Source organism: Bufo gargarizans, chromosome 9 (assembly GCF_014858855.1).
Source record: "Bufo gargarizans isolate SCDJY-AF-19 chromosome 9, ASM1485885v1, whole genome shotgun sequence".
NCBI classification, from domain to species: Eukaryota; Metazoa; Chordata; class Amphibia; order Anura; family Bufonidae; genus Bufo; species Bufo gargarizans.
In genome coordinates this window covers 5,601,296-5,617,518 of record NC_058088.1, presented here as the reverse complement: position 1 = coordinate 5,617,518, position 16,223 = coordinate 5,601,296, and the positions used below count along the sequence as shown (strand labels likewise).

Below are 16,223 nucleotides of genomic sequence, written 5' to 3'. Positions count from 1 at the left end.
CACCTATTGCAAAGGGATCATGTGCTGTCCCCAAAGAACTCAATCGGGAGGTGATTACACTTTGCCACAGAGCTCTCCATGATATCCTATGGTAGTTAAAGAACAAGTCAAGCACAGTCTGCTAAATAAAGAATTAAAAATATACACATTTTCCATTTCAGTCTTCAACAATGTGGGTGATGGGGGAGGGTGGACATATTGGTGGCACATTCAATTGCACAGGAACCCTAAGGTACCTGTGAGCCACCTACCACCAGGAGAGGTTCCTACTATGTATGGGCCTGTTTAAGAAGTCCATACAGAAAATACGCAAACTCACCGAACTCCCTCAAACTCATAAATTATTCATAGGTTTTCTCTGTGAGTGGACAAGGGAAACAGGACTCATAGATAATATCTATGAGTACGTGGAAAAAGCAGGACTCACAATATTTCTCTATGAGTGAGTGGGGGAGCAGAACTCACAGGCTTTCTGTTTGAGTGGGTAAGGAAGCAGGATTTACAGGCTTTTTCTATGAGTGGGCGAGGGAAGCAGGACTCACAGGCTTTATTTATGAAGGGGCAGAGGAACCAGGATTCACGGGCTTTCTCTGACTAGGCAGGGGAAGCAAGACCCACAGGTTTCTGTGTTAGTAGGAGGAAGAAGCAGGATTCACAGGTTTCTCTATGAGTAGATAGGGAAGCAGGACTCACAGGCTTTTTCTATGAGTAGGTGGAAAAGCAGGACTCACAGGCTTTCTTTATAAATGAGTAGAGGAAGCAGGACTCACAGGCTTTCTTTATAAATGAGTAGAGGAAGCAGGACTCATAGGCTTTCTCTATTAGTGGGAAGGGGAAGAAGGACTCATAGGTTTTCTCTATTAGTAGGAAGGGGAAGAAGGACTCATAGGCTTTCTCAAGGAGTAGGCGGGGGAAGTAGGCTTTACCTTATGAGTCCTGGCAGCAATTAAACAGTTTTTTACAAGAAAATACAGTATAAAATCCTTGAAAACTATATATATCCAGGCTGAATTTCTCCCTCTCTATCATATGCTGCCGTCACACAGGAGACTTGACAGGTCTGCTATAAACATTTAGGAGGTTATTTATAAAGTCCAGCGTTTTAGACGCCGATCTTAATAAGCCCCTGCGCTGGCAGTGGATCCGCCTAGGTTATGTAGAGGCGCCGGCCTCTACATAATTTCGGCATATCCAGCGCCGGTCTAAATGTCAGCCAGCTTCCTTGCTGTCTTACATTTAGACCGTATTTCTAATCGTAAATGACCCCCATAGTACTAGGCAGTGTTCTTATTATTGCTTCTGCCGAGGAAGAGACACAAGAAAAAATGCTCAGATTTTGGCTGCATTATGTATACACCTTTCAAAATTCCACTTACTACAGTATAACATACGGCTGCTGTTACCAAAAACTGTTGTGTCAGCCAAAATGGCGAGAGAAAAAAATAAATAAAACATGCACGTGAGCTTACTCTGTGCAGTCTGCTGCGTAGGTCTACAGCTTCACCTTAGAGCAGATCAGTCGCCTGGATGCGGTGTCTTTAAAAAGAGCTGAATATTACCGATACAGGTCTCCTCTCCGAGCGGCAGAGAAGAAGCCATTGTATTCTTTGATTGTCAGCATTAGTCAAATGGTGCGCTGTTTTTTGTGCCGTTTTGGCTACTAGGAGAACAGGACCTGGATCTGTGACGTACTGCTCTTACATACAGGCAGCATATTCAGCCGCCAGATGTGCTTTCAACCAAATTCTTCCATAACTGTGCAGGCAACTGGCAGGGACTACACAGCAATCATTCTGTTTTCTCTGAGCTTCACAATAAGAATCCATAAAGGCCAAGAGATTTCATGGAAACGGCAGATAAGACAAGAGCAGACAAACAAAGTCCTGCCGCCATTCCTCGGTTACTCTTGTGCCTGACCCCCTCAACAACAGTTCAATATCGAGGTTATTTGTGTACAGCTGCGGAGAATCGGACAGGAGATTGCTTAAACCCGTTAGTGACCAGCCTGCTTTTGGACTTCTTGACCAAGCAATTTTATTTTTCCTTTTTTCATTGTCACCTTCCAAGAGCTATCATTTTTTTATTTATTTTTCCCTCGATGTAGCGTATAAAGGGGTTATTTTTTGCAAGACAAGTTGTAGTTTTTAACAGCACCATTATGGTGTGCACTGGGGTTTTACATTCTAAATTTAGTAGCGCTCATTTTTTGGGCAAAAATAATAATAACATTTTATTATCTGGCTCAGTACAATTACAGCGATACCAAATACATTTTACTACTCTTGGACAATCAAAACATTTTCTTTTAAAAAGAAAATGTTTTTGCGTCTCTGCTTTGCAAGATCCCTAACTTTTTTTATTTTTCATTCTACAGAGCTGCATGAACTGATTCTTGTAGGACAACTTGTCGTTTTCATTGACACGATTTTGGGTACCTCATTTTTGATTGATTGTTTTTTTGGTGGCGAATAAAAAAAATACACAAATTCTGGCTATTTTTTTTTTTTTTTTTTTTTTTTACAACAATCGCTGTACTGTATAATTACAAGATACATTTTGTAGTGTGGGTTGTTGCGGACACAATGATACCAAATATGTGGAAGGGATTTTATATTTGCAAGAATTTGGGACAAATACTGCAGCAGTCGATGTCTTCAATGCAATTCCTAATTTATTCACCAAGAATGCAACATTTTGACTACAATGAGTCTTTTTCAAGCAGAGTGACCCAAATCCTTGATTATCAGAGGCCTGCTGAGATAAGGCCTAACACTGCTGGCACCGCCACTTCGTGGACTGTCCAATTTGAACCTAATGGTAGTAGAGTTTTTTTTTTTTTTCATAAAAATTAATTTCAATAGAAAAAAGTATATTTTCGAACTTGGAGAAAAAACAAAACAAAACTTAATTTACCTATTTTTTTTAACCCTACTCATAATAATACTATTCCCACGAGGCCACTTTAACAGGCAATATTTTGATCACTTCTATAATACTACTTATGTAGTACAGTGTATTATACTGTCAGTGCTATACCAACAGGCACCATCAGGGTGCACCAGAGAGGTGCAGCTTGATATGCCTTCATTGAGCCCCAGGCAGCCATGTGACGATGTTGGCATCTCACGATCTCATTCGCAGGGTGCCCCCTCCCTCTAAACCATTTAGATTCTGCGGTTGGGTATTGACCATGGCATCTAAGGGGTTAAATGGCAATGATCAATGTTTTTACTGATCTCAGGCGTAGCAGGGGGTGCAGAGGTAGCAGTTGCACTTAGGCTTTAGTGCTGTGGGCAATGTCTGGTATTGCAACTCAGCCTCATTCAGTTAAATAGGCCTAGTTGCAATACCGGATACTGCACATGCAATAAAGCATCAAAGCATTATAAGAACATGAGTCAGCTTTAAAGGGGTATTCTGGTTACAATAAGTTACCCCTATGCACAGGATAAGCGATAACTGTCAGATTGGTGGGGATATGACAATTGGCGCCTCCAATGATCATTTGAATGTGGCACTGACTGAGCATGTGTACTGTCACATCATCCTAACTCTAGGGAACTTCCCATTCTCGAGACCCCCATTTTTGCTAATGGTGGCGTTCCCAGCAGTCGGACCTCCACCAGTTGAACAATTATTCCCTATGCAGGGATTACTGTTTAAAGGGGTTAAAAACATGGCTGCTTTCTTCCCAAAACAGCACTACCCCTTTCCACATTCTGTGTGCGGTATTGCAGCTCTGCCCCATGGACCCCAATGGAGCCTAGCTGCAATACCAGACACAGCCCATGGACAGGGGTGTTGCTGTTTTTGGAAAAAAAAGCAGTCGTGTTTTTCTAAACCTGGACAACCCCTTTAAGTACTCAAAACGATAATATAATAAAGATGCTGAGTGATTGTTTCCGATCAGTTTAGAGGCACAGACATAACGACTATCATTAATATTGCTGTTTATAGATCTATTATGTCTGTGGACTCTTGTAGTATTGAGCCTTCAGAATAATAGTTCAATGATGTGAATTCCAATATTCAGATGCTGGGAAAAAACATGCATAGCTGCTGCATAACTGATATGGGCCAAGCGAGGTTAGGACCGTAAAAGTCCATCTGTTATCAAACCACTGCCAAAAAAAGGTCAAGTCAATGTAGTGCGGCTGTGCAGCTGGTGGAGACGTGACCAGGGCTGGCTGATGTTAGTACTGAGTATAAGACTTTACTTATTATCATTATGTCATTTTTGGGTCCAAAAATCTGCTCCGATTGATTCGTTAATGTATGTTTATAGTTCTTGGAGCTTCATTTTTCAAATACAGAGCTCCGAATCCCTGTGTAGACATTGATTTAAGGGTAGGGCTACACTGCGATCTTGGGCACAACAGCTGTCACACGACCGAGGTTCGCAGTGTAGCAGAGCCGTCATAGACATGAATGGGGTCGTAAAAACAATGATCCCAGAATTTCAAAAAATCTGGTAAAAACAGTAAACTTGTGAGTTGAGCTGCAATCCCATTTATTTCTATGGCAGCGCCGCTGCACTCTGATCCTTGGTCGAGCGACAGCTGTCGCACCCAAGATTGCCGTGTAGACCTACCCTAAAGCAAAACATTCTACGTACCTGCGGACGCCACTAGGGGGAGCTTACTGTATATGTAACGCCCTAGAGTGGCATTACCACTTCTGCACCCTGTTACTGTCTTTATTGGTTAACCTCATGTCATCTTGTGCATTTATTCTAAGTCCTTCACAATGTGCATTCCTATTTCTATGCAACTGTTGTGTTCAAATGTAATGAGCCTGGTTCACCAGCAGGTGGCAGCAAATACAGCAGAGTTACAGTTAGGTAGAATGGAGCTTTCTGTGGAGGAGTGGGCAAGTCCCACTTCCTGCAGGAAGGGTGTGGACCAGTTTCTAGAGCAAGAAGGAGGGTGTGCTGGACACGTCTCTGCTGGATGTGCCAAGGCCAAGCCAAGTCAGCTACAGCACCTTCAGCTCTGCTGGATGTGGAGGCCACATCTTAGAGCCTCAGGAGCCAACAGGAGAGTTCCCTGGCATAACTTAAAGGGACTCTGTCACCAGTTTCTAACCCCCACTTTTAAAACTATTGTTCTGTCCATGGAGCCCTTGTGATTACTAAGGTGTTGTTATAAGCTAAATCTGCTGGCTCGTTTTGATAAAAAAAACTTTTATCTAACCTGTCAGTCATGTAGATAAGGTGCCCAGGGCGTTTCTCATGGTCTGAAGATGCCGCCCGCCGCAGTTGGTGCCCAGCTCCTCCTCTGCTCTGGTCAGCGCCGCCTGAATATCAAGAAATACGCCTCCGGCTCTCCCTCACTCCCCCCTCCTTCTTTTCTAAGATCCCGCGCGTGCGCACAGGCCTGTGCCTGATGCGCCCGTGCGGACTTTTCGATTCAGCCTCATTGAGCGAAGTGCGCATGCGCACTTCGCTCAACCTCCCGATAACGCAAACACTGCCGCACGCGCGGGATCTTAGAAGAGAAGGAGGGGGGAGTGAGGGAGAGCCGGAGGCGTATTTCTTTATATTTCAGGCGGCGCTGACCAGAGCAGAGGAGGAGCTGGGCACCAACGGCGGCGGCGGCGGGCGGCATCTTCAGACCATGAGAAACGCCCTGGGCCCCTTATCTACATGACTGACAGGTTAGATAAAAGTTTTTTTTATCAAAACGAGCCAGCAGATTTAGCTTATAACAACACCTTAGTAATCACAAGGGCTCCATGGACAGAACAATAGTTTTAAAAGTGGGGGTTAGAAACTGGTGACAGAGTCCCTTTAAGATACAACCTACCAAGAGAGAAGTTGCAGCATAAAGAAGAAGCTAAGGTATACAGCAAGCCTGTCAGTACAGCAGAGCCAGAGAGCAACAGATGTAGCAGAACTGAGTTTGCCTGCCAGAGTTTTAATGCCAAGGCCTGCTGGGACCAAGACAAAGCCTGAAACTGTTTGGAGAAATGTTTACCAAAGTAAAGCTGCTATTCAACTTCATCACAAGGTCTGGACTCAATTATTTCTTGAAATACCTCAACTATTCCCCCCTACTTGTCTGCTTCGGAGCCAACGCCTGGGGTTCAGCCGTATCCATGTAGGAGCACCGTGACACTCTCATACAACATAAAGGGGTGACACCACCACCAATTATAAAAGGGGCCCTGGCTGTTGCCGCTGTGTTGCATATACTGCATGATCATTCCGTTGAAAGTGTAACAGTATGCTGCTAATTCTTGGGGTGTCTGCAAGTAGCTTGCAGGTTTTACTTTCAACAGCATCTGTGACTAGGATCAATCTTGTCAACCCTAGTAAGGTTGATCCAATTGGGTAAGATGACATCTCAGTTATGTTCCTCAGTTGCGTCATACCTGATAAAAATAACTTTTTTAAATATGTAAACTAGAGGCAGACCCAAACCTCCTGGTGCAGCAGAGCTCTTCTGCTCTGCACTTAGAGCCACTCATCCCTACCCCTTGATTGACAGGACCAGACATCTTGCCTCGCCATGTAATGTCATGCCCATGCTGTAGTCTATACTATTCTTGCATTTGCAGTATATCTGCCTCTGCTTCCCCACTACTGTACATGTGCTGATCATGTCAACCTTCACACGGACAAAACCAAGAGTCACCTCCTTCCAGGTGGAGGATCCACGCAGCATGCACAGTAGTCATCTACCTTGCTGTGATAGCAGAGGCAGATTCACTGCACATACACCAATAACGTAGCATACACGCAGGGGCGGCAATAGACCTTACAGGGAAATTTCCCGGTGGGCCGATGCCCAGGGGGCGGCCTGAGCCCCCCTCACAGCCAGTCAGTGGAAGTTTTTGGGGATGTATTTTGTGTTCCTGGCAGTATTTTGTGATGTACTGTGGTATTTGGCTCTGTTGGGGTGGTATAATGTGCCACAATATGGTATTGCTGGCCCTGCCTTCCATCAATTTGGCACCCAACTATAAAACAGGGCCACTTTTCGTATTTTTTCCAGGACCACTTTAAGTTCCCAAGTCCGCCCCTGCCTACACGAGATTACAGGGTCAGGCAAGAAGGCCAACCCTGTTAATCAAGTGGTTGGGTGACTGACTGCATGAAAGCAGAGGAGCCTTGGCCTCGGACTGGCCCCTCGGTGCACCAAAGACCTACAGTAGTTTTATTTTGTTAATGCAAAATTCTTTTTCTCAAAAGGATCGCAATGTAGGAACATAAATTAGGTATTGTTTCCTCTGCAGGATCCACCTTACCAAGCATTATGCCTGGTTTTATAGTGCTGATCCTGCTGACAGATGCTCTTTAAATCTAGGCAGTGGATATGGAACATTGTCTGGAATAAAATAAAGCTCTACCACTAGAAAGATATATTCAGAAATGAACATGCACTAGCATTTTGCACACACAGTAAATGTCTTCTTGCCAAGTTATCAAATCCATCTTTCTTTGTACGTTCAAGATTTGAACCACCCCCACCTCATCACTACTTTTATGCTTTAATTTTGCAGGTGCAAGCAACAATACATATCTCAGCCAGCTTTGTCTTTCTGACACCCACCTGTAAATGAGACTGTCATCTGTGGAACTGTTGTACTGAATCTGGTACATCCGAATCCCAGGAATATTCCTATCTAGAAACCACTGTATAAGAGCAGAGTTGTGGCTCAGTTCAGCAGTTATCACTTTCCGTTCTGGGTGGTTCATAGAGTCATTGCTGGAGGCTCCAGGCTTAGCTGGTGTGAGAATGTCTGAAGGCCCTTTATCAGGCCTGTGCCCCCTTTGACTGGCATTGGCCGGATGAGGTAGGGGGCTCACTGACAGCTCTACGGATGCGGTGGCATCCCCTGCAGTGTTGGAAGCAATGCAAGTGAACAGGGCCACTGTCTCTGACTGTGGTGATGCTGATTTCCAAAGTCCCATTTTCATAGGAGACACTTCGAGAGGAATTTGAGACAACCTTACCCTCTGGTGATACCCAATGAATGGAAGGCTCAGGGTCACCAATCGCTTTGCACTTGAGAACGACTTCCTCTCCCTCCATGACCATTATGTGTGGTGAGTGATGTGTGATAACCGGTGGGTCACACATGAACTCTTCCTCTGCTATACTCCAGAAGTACTTCCCTAGAAGATTAGAAGGTGATGCACACGTTTCCAGGTCATCTTCTCTAGTGAATCGTCTGAGCCACAGGAGCTCACAATTACAGTGCAAAGGATTTCCTCCAAATCCCAACACAAGGGAAGACAAGGGTGATCCTTTGGACTTTGCGTAGACCGGAATGCGTAGGAATAAAGGATCTGGAGGAATAGTCTTCAGTTTATTCGAAGTCATGTCCAGTCTGGCCAGTTTGTGAAGATTTGTGAAAACACCACTGGGCACAAAGTCAATGAGGTTGTGATCAAGACTCAGTGAATTTACGTTGGTCAGTTTTGAAATGGCTTGCCAAGGAATGTTTGCCAGATTGTTGTAGGAAAGGTCCAGGTCTTCCAATGTGCCTAAAAAATCCTGAAAAGATCCTGGAGTGATTTCACTGAGCTGGTTGTTGCTGAGAATAAGATGTCTCAGGTTCTGCAGTCCCCTAAGATGCTCGTACCCCATGGAAAGGATGCGGTTGCTGTCCAGGTGTAAAGCCCGTAGACCACGTAGATCGGCAAAGGTGTAAGGCGTGATTTGGCTGATGGTGTTTCTTGATAGCGTAAGGTGGAGCAGACGGGTCATGTTGGTGAAATCCTTTCTTCTAATCACCGTGATGAAGTTGTCGGTGAGTCTCAGCTCCACCGTCCTCCTATCGATGACTGATGGTACGAACAGTAGTCCGGTTTTAGCGCATAGGATTGCCAAGGACTGAGCAAGGTTCTGGCACACACATCTTTTGGGACAGAGCTGAGCACTTTTTACACCCAAAGTGAGTGTTAAAATCCAAAGGATAATGCCCTTCATGATTTTGGAGCTATGAAGAAAGAGATATAAAGTGTTAGTATAGCTGTAGGTGCAATCAATTCATAAAAAGACATTCTTAAAATCCAAGGAGTTCTCCTCATGATACATTATATATGAAGGTGCTATGCCACAAAGTGTGATCACTGTGATGCCCAGGGGTGCCATCTTCCTAGCAGAGAGGTGGGCGCATATATGGCAGCTGGTTACTTTCCAGATGGCAGATATGGGAACATGGGAGATATGAGAACAGCCAAGCCCCCCTCTCTTCAATGCATTATTGGAAAACCCATTTGATTTTACGAGATCAAACAATGTAAAGGCACTTGACCGGACATATTTCCATTTTTTCCAGTATCTGCATCTTGGAAAGCCAGAACATTTTTTTTCCTGTTTGCTTATGTATCATTTTTTCCCCTTTTTTTAGGTGACACATAGGGCTTTATTTTATGTAATTTTTATTTATTTTTTTATTTTTCTGTACCCTAGAAAGGGGGGTTTTTCACACCTTTTTCATTTTTTTTTGGTACCACAAAGTGCAACTAAAATATATTTTTAGATGATGTACCCTTTCCATAATAGTCATTTAGATATATGTGATGTGTAGTTTATGGTCACCGGGCGCAGGGCTAGAAGCTGTGTGGTGGTGTTTTTTAAAATTTATTATTTTATTTATTATTTTTTTTATTTTGTCTTTATTTTTTCGTTTATTTTACATTTCTGTCAAGACCATCGGGCGTAATTTAGACATTAGTGGGGTCAATTACTGTCTAGAAATAAGCCTATATTAGGCATATTTCTGCCTCAGATTGGGGTGCAAAGGTTATTTGTGCCGCAATCTGCGACTTTTCCCTGCTTACACCAGGTCTAAAAAGTGAGCCCTGTTTTAGGCGTAGAAAATGGTCTAAATCTAAGCCCACTTTACATTTAGACTGGCGCCGGATACGCCAAAGTTATGTAGAGGCTGGTGCCTCTTCATAACTTCGGCGGATCCACCGTCTAAAACGTCGGACTTAATAAATGACCCCCTACATATTGTACAAGGCTGCTCCCCCTCACAGCAGAGCTGATCTGGCTCTGCAAAGACCCAGCAGCTTGTGCAGTTACCTGGCCCGCAGCAATCACATAATCACCTGGATCGGAGCAGTTAGCCGCAGCATTGCTGCTTCCTGATCTGTATCCACCACACTCATTGAGTGTCATGGAGAAGGCTGGGAAGGTTAAAAAAAAAACAAAAAAACTCTTGTAGAGCCCGGCAGTCACTAATAACAGGCTCCCTGCTCCTGCAGCTGCAAGATTAGCGTGCATCTGCTAATTGCTGCAAGGAATATCGTTGCTGACTTAAGCCTCATGCAGCCGTCCGTGGAACACGGTCCGTGAGATACTGGACTGGTCCGTGAGATACTATACTGGTCATAGCAACCGTGCGTTCCTGCAATGCCAGTCCGGTATCTCACGGACCGTGTTTCACGGACGTCTGCATGAGGCTTTAGCCATGGTTTGCCCGGAAGTTTAAAGTCTATGGGCGTTCCATAAACTCTTTAAGGAAATGTGTCATCAGAAAATGACCTATTGTTTAAATCATGTTTTTATGAACAGCATATTTTTAAACAATGTTATTAATTTTCCATGTTAATATTTATATTTAAACACAAACCATCAAATCCTGCAGTTTTCGCACTGGCCACTAAGCCTAATAATAGGCGCCACTTCTTGGTCTGTACAGATCACTTTACTAGAGTTATCTGCTTATCTGCAATTCTAATCCTGCCTGTAATGATATCTCCTCTGTGTAGAGACAAGACAGGATCCACCATTCACAATAGGTGATAGTCAGAGCTTATCTATTCTTCCCTGTACAATGACGTCTGCACAGGGCACTGAGCAGGCCTAGAAAACTCTCCATAGAAGTCAATGAGGTCCCCTCCTGACCATGGTGTCTATGGCCCACGTAGCTGCTGAAAGAACTTTTCTTAATGCTTTCTAAGTCCTGTTAAAATCACAGCTCAGGCAAGATGGCCGCCCCCATAATCATGTTCAGGAAATAGAATTAAAAAAATCTGCAATCAGAAAAAAAAAAGATTACAAAAAAGGATATTTGCTGCTACCTGGTGTTATAACATTTTTGATGACACGTTTCCTTAAAAGCAGGCATGCTCAACCTGCGGCCCTGCAGATGTTGTACAACTACAACTCCCACCATGCCCTGCTGTAGGCTGATAGCTGTAGACTGTCCTGGCATGCTGGGAGTTGTAGTTTTGCAACAGTTGGAGGGCCGCAGGTCAAGCATCCCTGCTTTAAAGAGTACCAGTTACCACTCCTTACATATCAGTTATAGTAAATACATTCTCCTAATTCTGATGCTATTCCTCTGTTATTCCTCCTAAATAATTACCTTTCCACTTGTCAAAGGGGTGTGTCGTATCCCTACAAATCCCTGGCCTTGCTAGCACTCATTGGACAGACTGTAGGACTTTATAGGGACCCCCCCCAACTGGTAACACCCAACTGTCAATTTACCGTTACATTTAGTGGAGGAATTATAGAGAGATGCCACAAACTTGTAAGAAAAGATTTGTCGGCATTGCTATTTCATGAAGAATACCAATATTTACTGTGACAGACATGTCAGGAGTGGTGACAGCCTGACAGGTCCTATTCCCATAAAATCTGAATATCAGGTTTTTTTTTTGTCATTTTCAACCATTTCTTAGATATATCTGTATCTGGGAACGCAGGTGTCTCAGCTGTCATCAGTGTTGTCATCTAGCTTTCTTAAGAAATGCACTGAAAACACGATTTTAGTAAACTTATTAATATGGCTTCAAGAAGACATTCTGACCACCACATATCTTCTGACCACACCGTGCTCCAGTCCATAATATGGCCACAGATGGAGGAGCACATCACCAGGCACTTCACTCTACATCCCACAATGTATATAAAAAAAAATTCATCCAGATCACCCTTAGGCTACTTTCACACTAGCGTTTTTTACGGATCCGTCATGGATCTGCAAAAACGCTTCCGTTACAATAATACAACCGCATGCATCCGTCATGAACAGGGTCCGGTTGTAATTATGTCGTCTATAGCCGGTGACGGATCCGTCATGAAGCACCATTAAAAGTCAATGGGGACCGGGATTCCGTTTTCTATATGTGGTCAGAGAAAACAGATCGTTAGGCTACTTTCACACTAGCGTTTTTTACGGATCCGTCATGGATCTGCAAAAACGCTTCCGTTACAATAATACAACCGCATGCATCCGTCATGAACGGGTCCGGTTGTATTATGTCTTCTATAGCCGTGACGGATCCGTCATGAACACCATTAAAAGTCAATGGGGGACGGATCCGTTTTCTATTGTGTCAGAGAAAACAGATCTGTCCCCATTCACTTACATTGTGTACCAGGACGGACCCGTCTTGCTCCACACCACATCACGGACAGAAAAATGCTGCTTATTCTGTCCGCGATGGGAGAGCAACCAAACAGAACGGAATGCATTTTAGTGCATTCTGTTTTGTTCAGTTCAGTTATGTCCCCATTGACAATGAATGTGGACAAAACTAAAGCGTTTTCTTCTGCTATGTAGCTATTGGGATCCTATGACGGATCTTAATAGTGGAATTGAAAATGCTAGGTGTGAAAGTAGCCTTACTTGTGCTTCCAGCATCTGTTCTGCACGGACCACACTTGTAAACCTGAAAAACCAAAGAAGAAAATAGTCCAGCATCTCAGAATCCATAAATAGGGGATTTATTCAAGAAAATCCATACATAATAAGTGGTTGCAAAAGATCCAAACAATGGCTAAGCGTTTCAGACAACTTCCTGTCATGACTAAGGAGGAGGACAGAAGTTGTACAAAACGTGTAGGCATTGTTTGTATCTTTTTGCAACCACTTATTATGTGTGGGTTTTCTTGAATAAAGCCCTGATATATTGATTCTGAGACGCTGGACTCTTTACAACCATTGTAACATTGTCTGTTCTAGATTTCCAACACCCATGACCAGCTGTCACGAGGGTGTCACAACCTATCGCTGACCCTGTTGTGCCTGGGGTCAGAAGGTCGCAGCGGGTGGCTACACCCTCGGTTGCTCAAGAGTTCGCTCTATGACCTAGCGGTGGGAATGGATTTATAACACCCCAGAGTGGCATTACCACCTCCTTTTGTACCCCCACTATCTTGTTTGGTTAGCAAGTGTCATCTTGTATATATTTACTGTCATTTCCTGCAAAGTGTATATTTATATTTCCTTATAAACTACTGTTTTACATGTAATGTGCCTGGTTCACCAGCAGGTAGCAGCAACATTGGCAGTGTGTTAGTTTCTCTGACGTGGAATCTTCTAGTTCCCTTCCAGCCCTCTCTAGAGAGGGAGGGGTTAATTATTTAGTTAGAAGTCAGTCTAGCCTACCCCCTCCTGAGGAAAGGTTGTGTGTTGGCTAGCAGAGCACTGTCTGCTCTGCTAGACCAACAGGCCCTGCCTGTGAAGTTCTACATGGTTGATTGATTGCCTCAACCCCTAAGCTAAGAGAGCTTGATGCCAGGAAGAAAGATTTCTAAGATTGAAGTGAGAGGCACACTACAGACAGCTAAGCTAAGTACCAGCAGAAGAGGAAAAGTTCCTATTTTAATCCAGCTAACATAGCAGAGCTGAGAGAGCTACAAATATAGCAGAGCTGAGATTGTTGCAGAAGTGTTTTCCTGCCAGAGCTCAGCCAATACCTGCTGATGACCAAGATAAAGTCTGGAAACCATTTGGATTACCGTTTATGCCAAGTAAAGCTGTGTTCAACATTACTACAAGTCTGGACTCCGTTTATTCTACTCCTTTATCACCCAAGTTATTCACCCCCTTTTGCACTTGCTTTCAGACTACACCACATCTGGGATCCAAGGATATCCATGTAGGAGCACCATGACACGTGCATACAACATCTACAGAGACATTGTAGGCCACTCTACACCACTCTGGCAATCCTACACCTGGGTATCACCAACACCATCTACTAAAGCGGACTCTATGTCTTTGTTGCTTAACTGCAACTGGCGTCACGTTTACTTGCTCTATAAGAGAGACATATTTCGTAGAAACCTCCTAAGGGGAAAGGGATCCCCCAGATGCGGGCAGTGGGCCGCTGCAGATTCCGGTCCAGGTTTTACTGCTTAGGTTTGCGATTCTTTTTGTCCCATTTAGGAATCTGTATCTTTTCCTTTCAGCTGTTCTCTGTCAGCCGCTCCCAGCTACTATATATTTTCCCCTTTCTGCTTCCCTTGTTGCCAGATATAGACCTTCCTTCCAGATCTTCTATTCTGACCCCTGGTGGACAACTGTTGCTGTGGAGCTGTTGTATCTCTGGTTCTCTCCTCTTTGTTGTCTCCCTTCAGGGATTGTTTGTGCTGTTTGTCCTTTTCCTGTTGTTACCCTAGGTGTCAGTGGTGAGGACTAGTGCTTCCACTGCCCTACTCACTGCCTAGGGCTTATTTCAGGGTAAGCCAGGGATGAGGCACATGATCGCTGTACGGGTTAGCAGCCTGTCTAGGGACGTCAGGGCTAGTGTTGATCGCAAATATTCTACTCCCAAATTTTTGTTGCGATTATTGGCTAGGTGAGCTAGGGGTCACCATTTCCTCTCCCTAGTGGTAGGGTTCTCCCCTTTCCTCCCCTCAGCGCTGCACATCGGTTACCTGCCAAATCAGATGTGATACAGGCATAGGCACATTGTGTTGCAATGGAGGATGTGTCTGTGTCTTGTGTCTGGTCATAGTAGGCTCCTCCATCTGTAGCTATAGTATTGATAGGAGTGGTAAGACTTTAATAAGAAGAGGACATGGGTTTTCCAGGTGTGAAATGGCACAAAACGTCTGATAAAGTCATATCATTTCAATCCATTTCTAACAAATTAAAACAAATTCAATTTGCGTATGAATAAATTTAACCCGAATAGAAGGTGCTAAAATTTGCCTGAAAATTGCTATATGACACTCTTTTTTTTATAATTCTCTCTCTCTCTTTTAGGCTCTTTAACACAATCATAGCATTATTATTGTGAGAGCCTGTCAGTGTTATACATACATTGTAGTATCAGAAAAAGCAGTGCCTTGTTCTGAACAAGCAGTCTAAAAATTATCCATTTTTCGGAAGCAGCAGCAGTACAGTATTGAAACTGATTGACAAGGCAGGAGATGTGCAGCAGAGGTAGTAGTAGTAGCAGTGGTAGTAGCCACAACAGCAGCAGTATAGAATGGAACCTGGCAGACAAGGCAGGAGATGTGCAGCTGTGTAGGGGTAGTAGTAGTGGCAGTTAGTAATGGCTGCCACAGCAGCAGTATATAATGAAATCTGGCAGGCAAGGCAGGAGATGTGTAGCTGTGTAAGGGTAGTAGCAGTGGCAATAGTAGCTGCAGTAGCAGCCGTATAGAATGGAACCTGGCAGACAAGGACAAGGCTACCTCTATACAGTGGTAGTATTAGTGGCTAGGTTTTTAGGGGGGAAAAAAGGAAAAATTGCACACTGTCCAGTGCGGCTATAATGCTTAAAGTGAATCCGTCACCAGTGACCTTCCTATTCAACTGTTTGCATAGACATATAGCTGTGGTTCACTTGATTAAAGTGTTGTTTTTTTTGTTGATCAGGGGCTCTGTTCCCGAGTTCTGGCACTTTTTCTTGAGAGCATCACCATTGTTCTTGTTGGCCCCCAGTTCCACTCCTTTCTGTGGTCAGCCCCTCAGTTGCTGCATTGCCAGTGCCTGGTCTTTTTAATCAAAGCAGCAATGGAAGGGCTGCCCACAGAAATGTGTGGAGATTGGGTGCAACAAGAGCAATGGTGATGCCTTCGTTGCACTAAAGGCCTAATTTGCATATTAAGAAAAAATATCATAACTCAGGAACAGAGCCTCGGATCATCAAAAGAAAAATTGTGTTTTAAGCAGGTGAGCCACATCTATGTATCTATGCTGCATAGGGAGGATAGGGAGGTTGCTGGTGATAGATTCCTTTTAAAATGTCAGAATTAAATAGGTGAGTGTGTATATATATATATATATATATATATACAGTACAGGCCAAACGTTTGGACACACCTTCTCATTCAAAGAGTTTTCTTTATTTTCATGACTATGAAAATTGTAGATTCACACTGAAGGCATCAAAACTATGAATTAACACATGTGGAATTATATACATAACAAAAAAGTGTGAAACAACTGAAAATATGTCATATTCTAGGTTCTTCAAAGTAGCCACCTTTTGCTTTGATTACTGCTTTGCACACTCT

General features: G+C 43.7%; 1 protein-coding gene across 1 annotated transcript in view; it reads right to left on the bottom strand.

Annotated features, from left to right (window-relative positions):
- LOC122946796 (leucine-rich repeat and fibronectin type III domain-containing protein 1-like protein) overlaps positions 1-16,223 on the bottom strand; it is a 78,319-nt gene that overhangs the window by 32,281 nt on the left and 29,815 nt on the right. Inside the window, 2 exon segments of the mRNA XM_044306626.1 lie at positions 7,554-7,870; positions 7,872-8,946. Coding sequence (XP_044162561.1) covers positions 7,554-7,870; positions 7,872-8,946 — 1,392 coding nt within the window.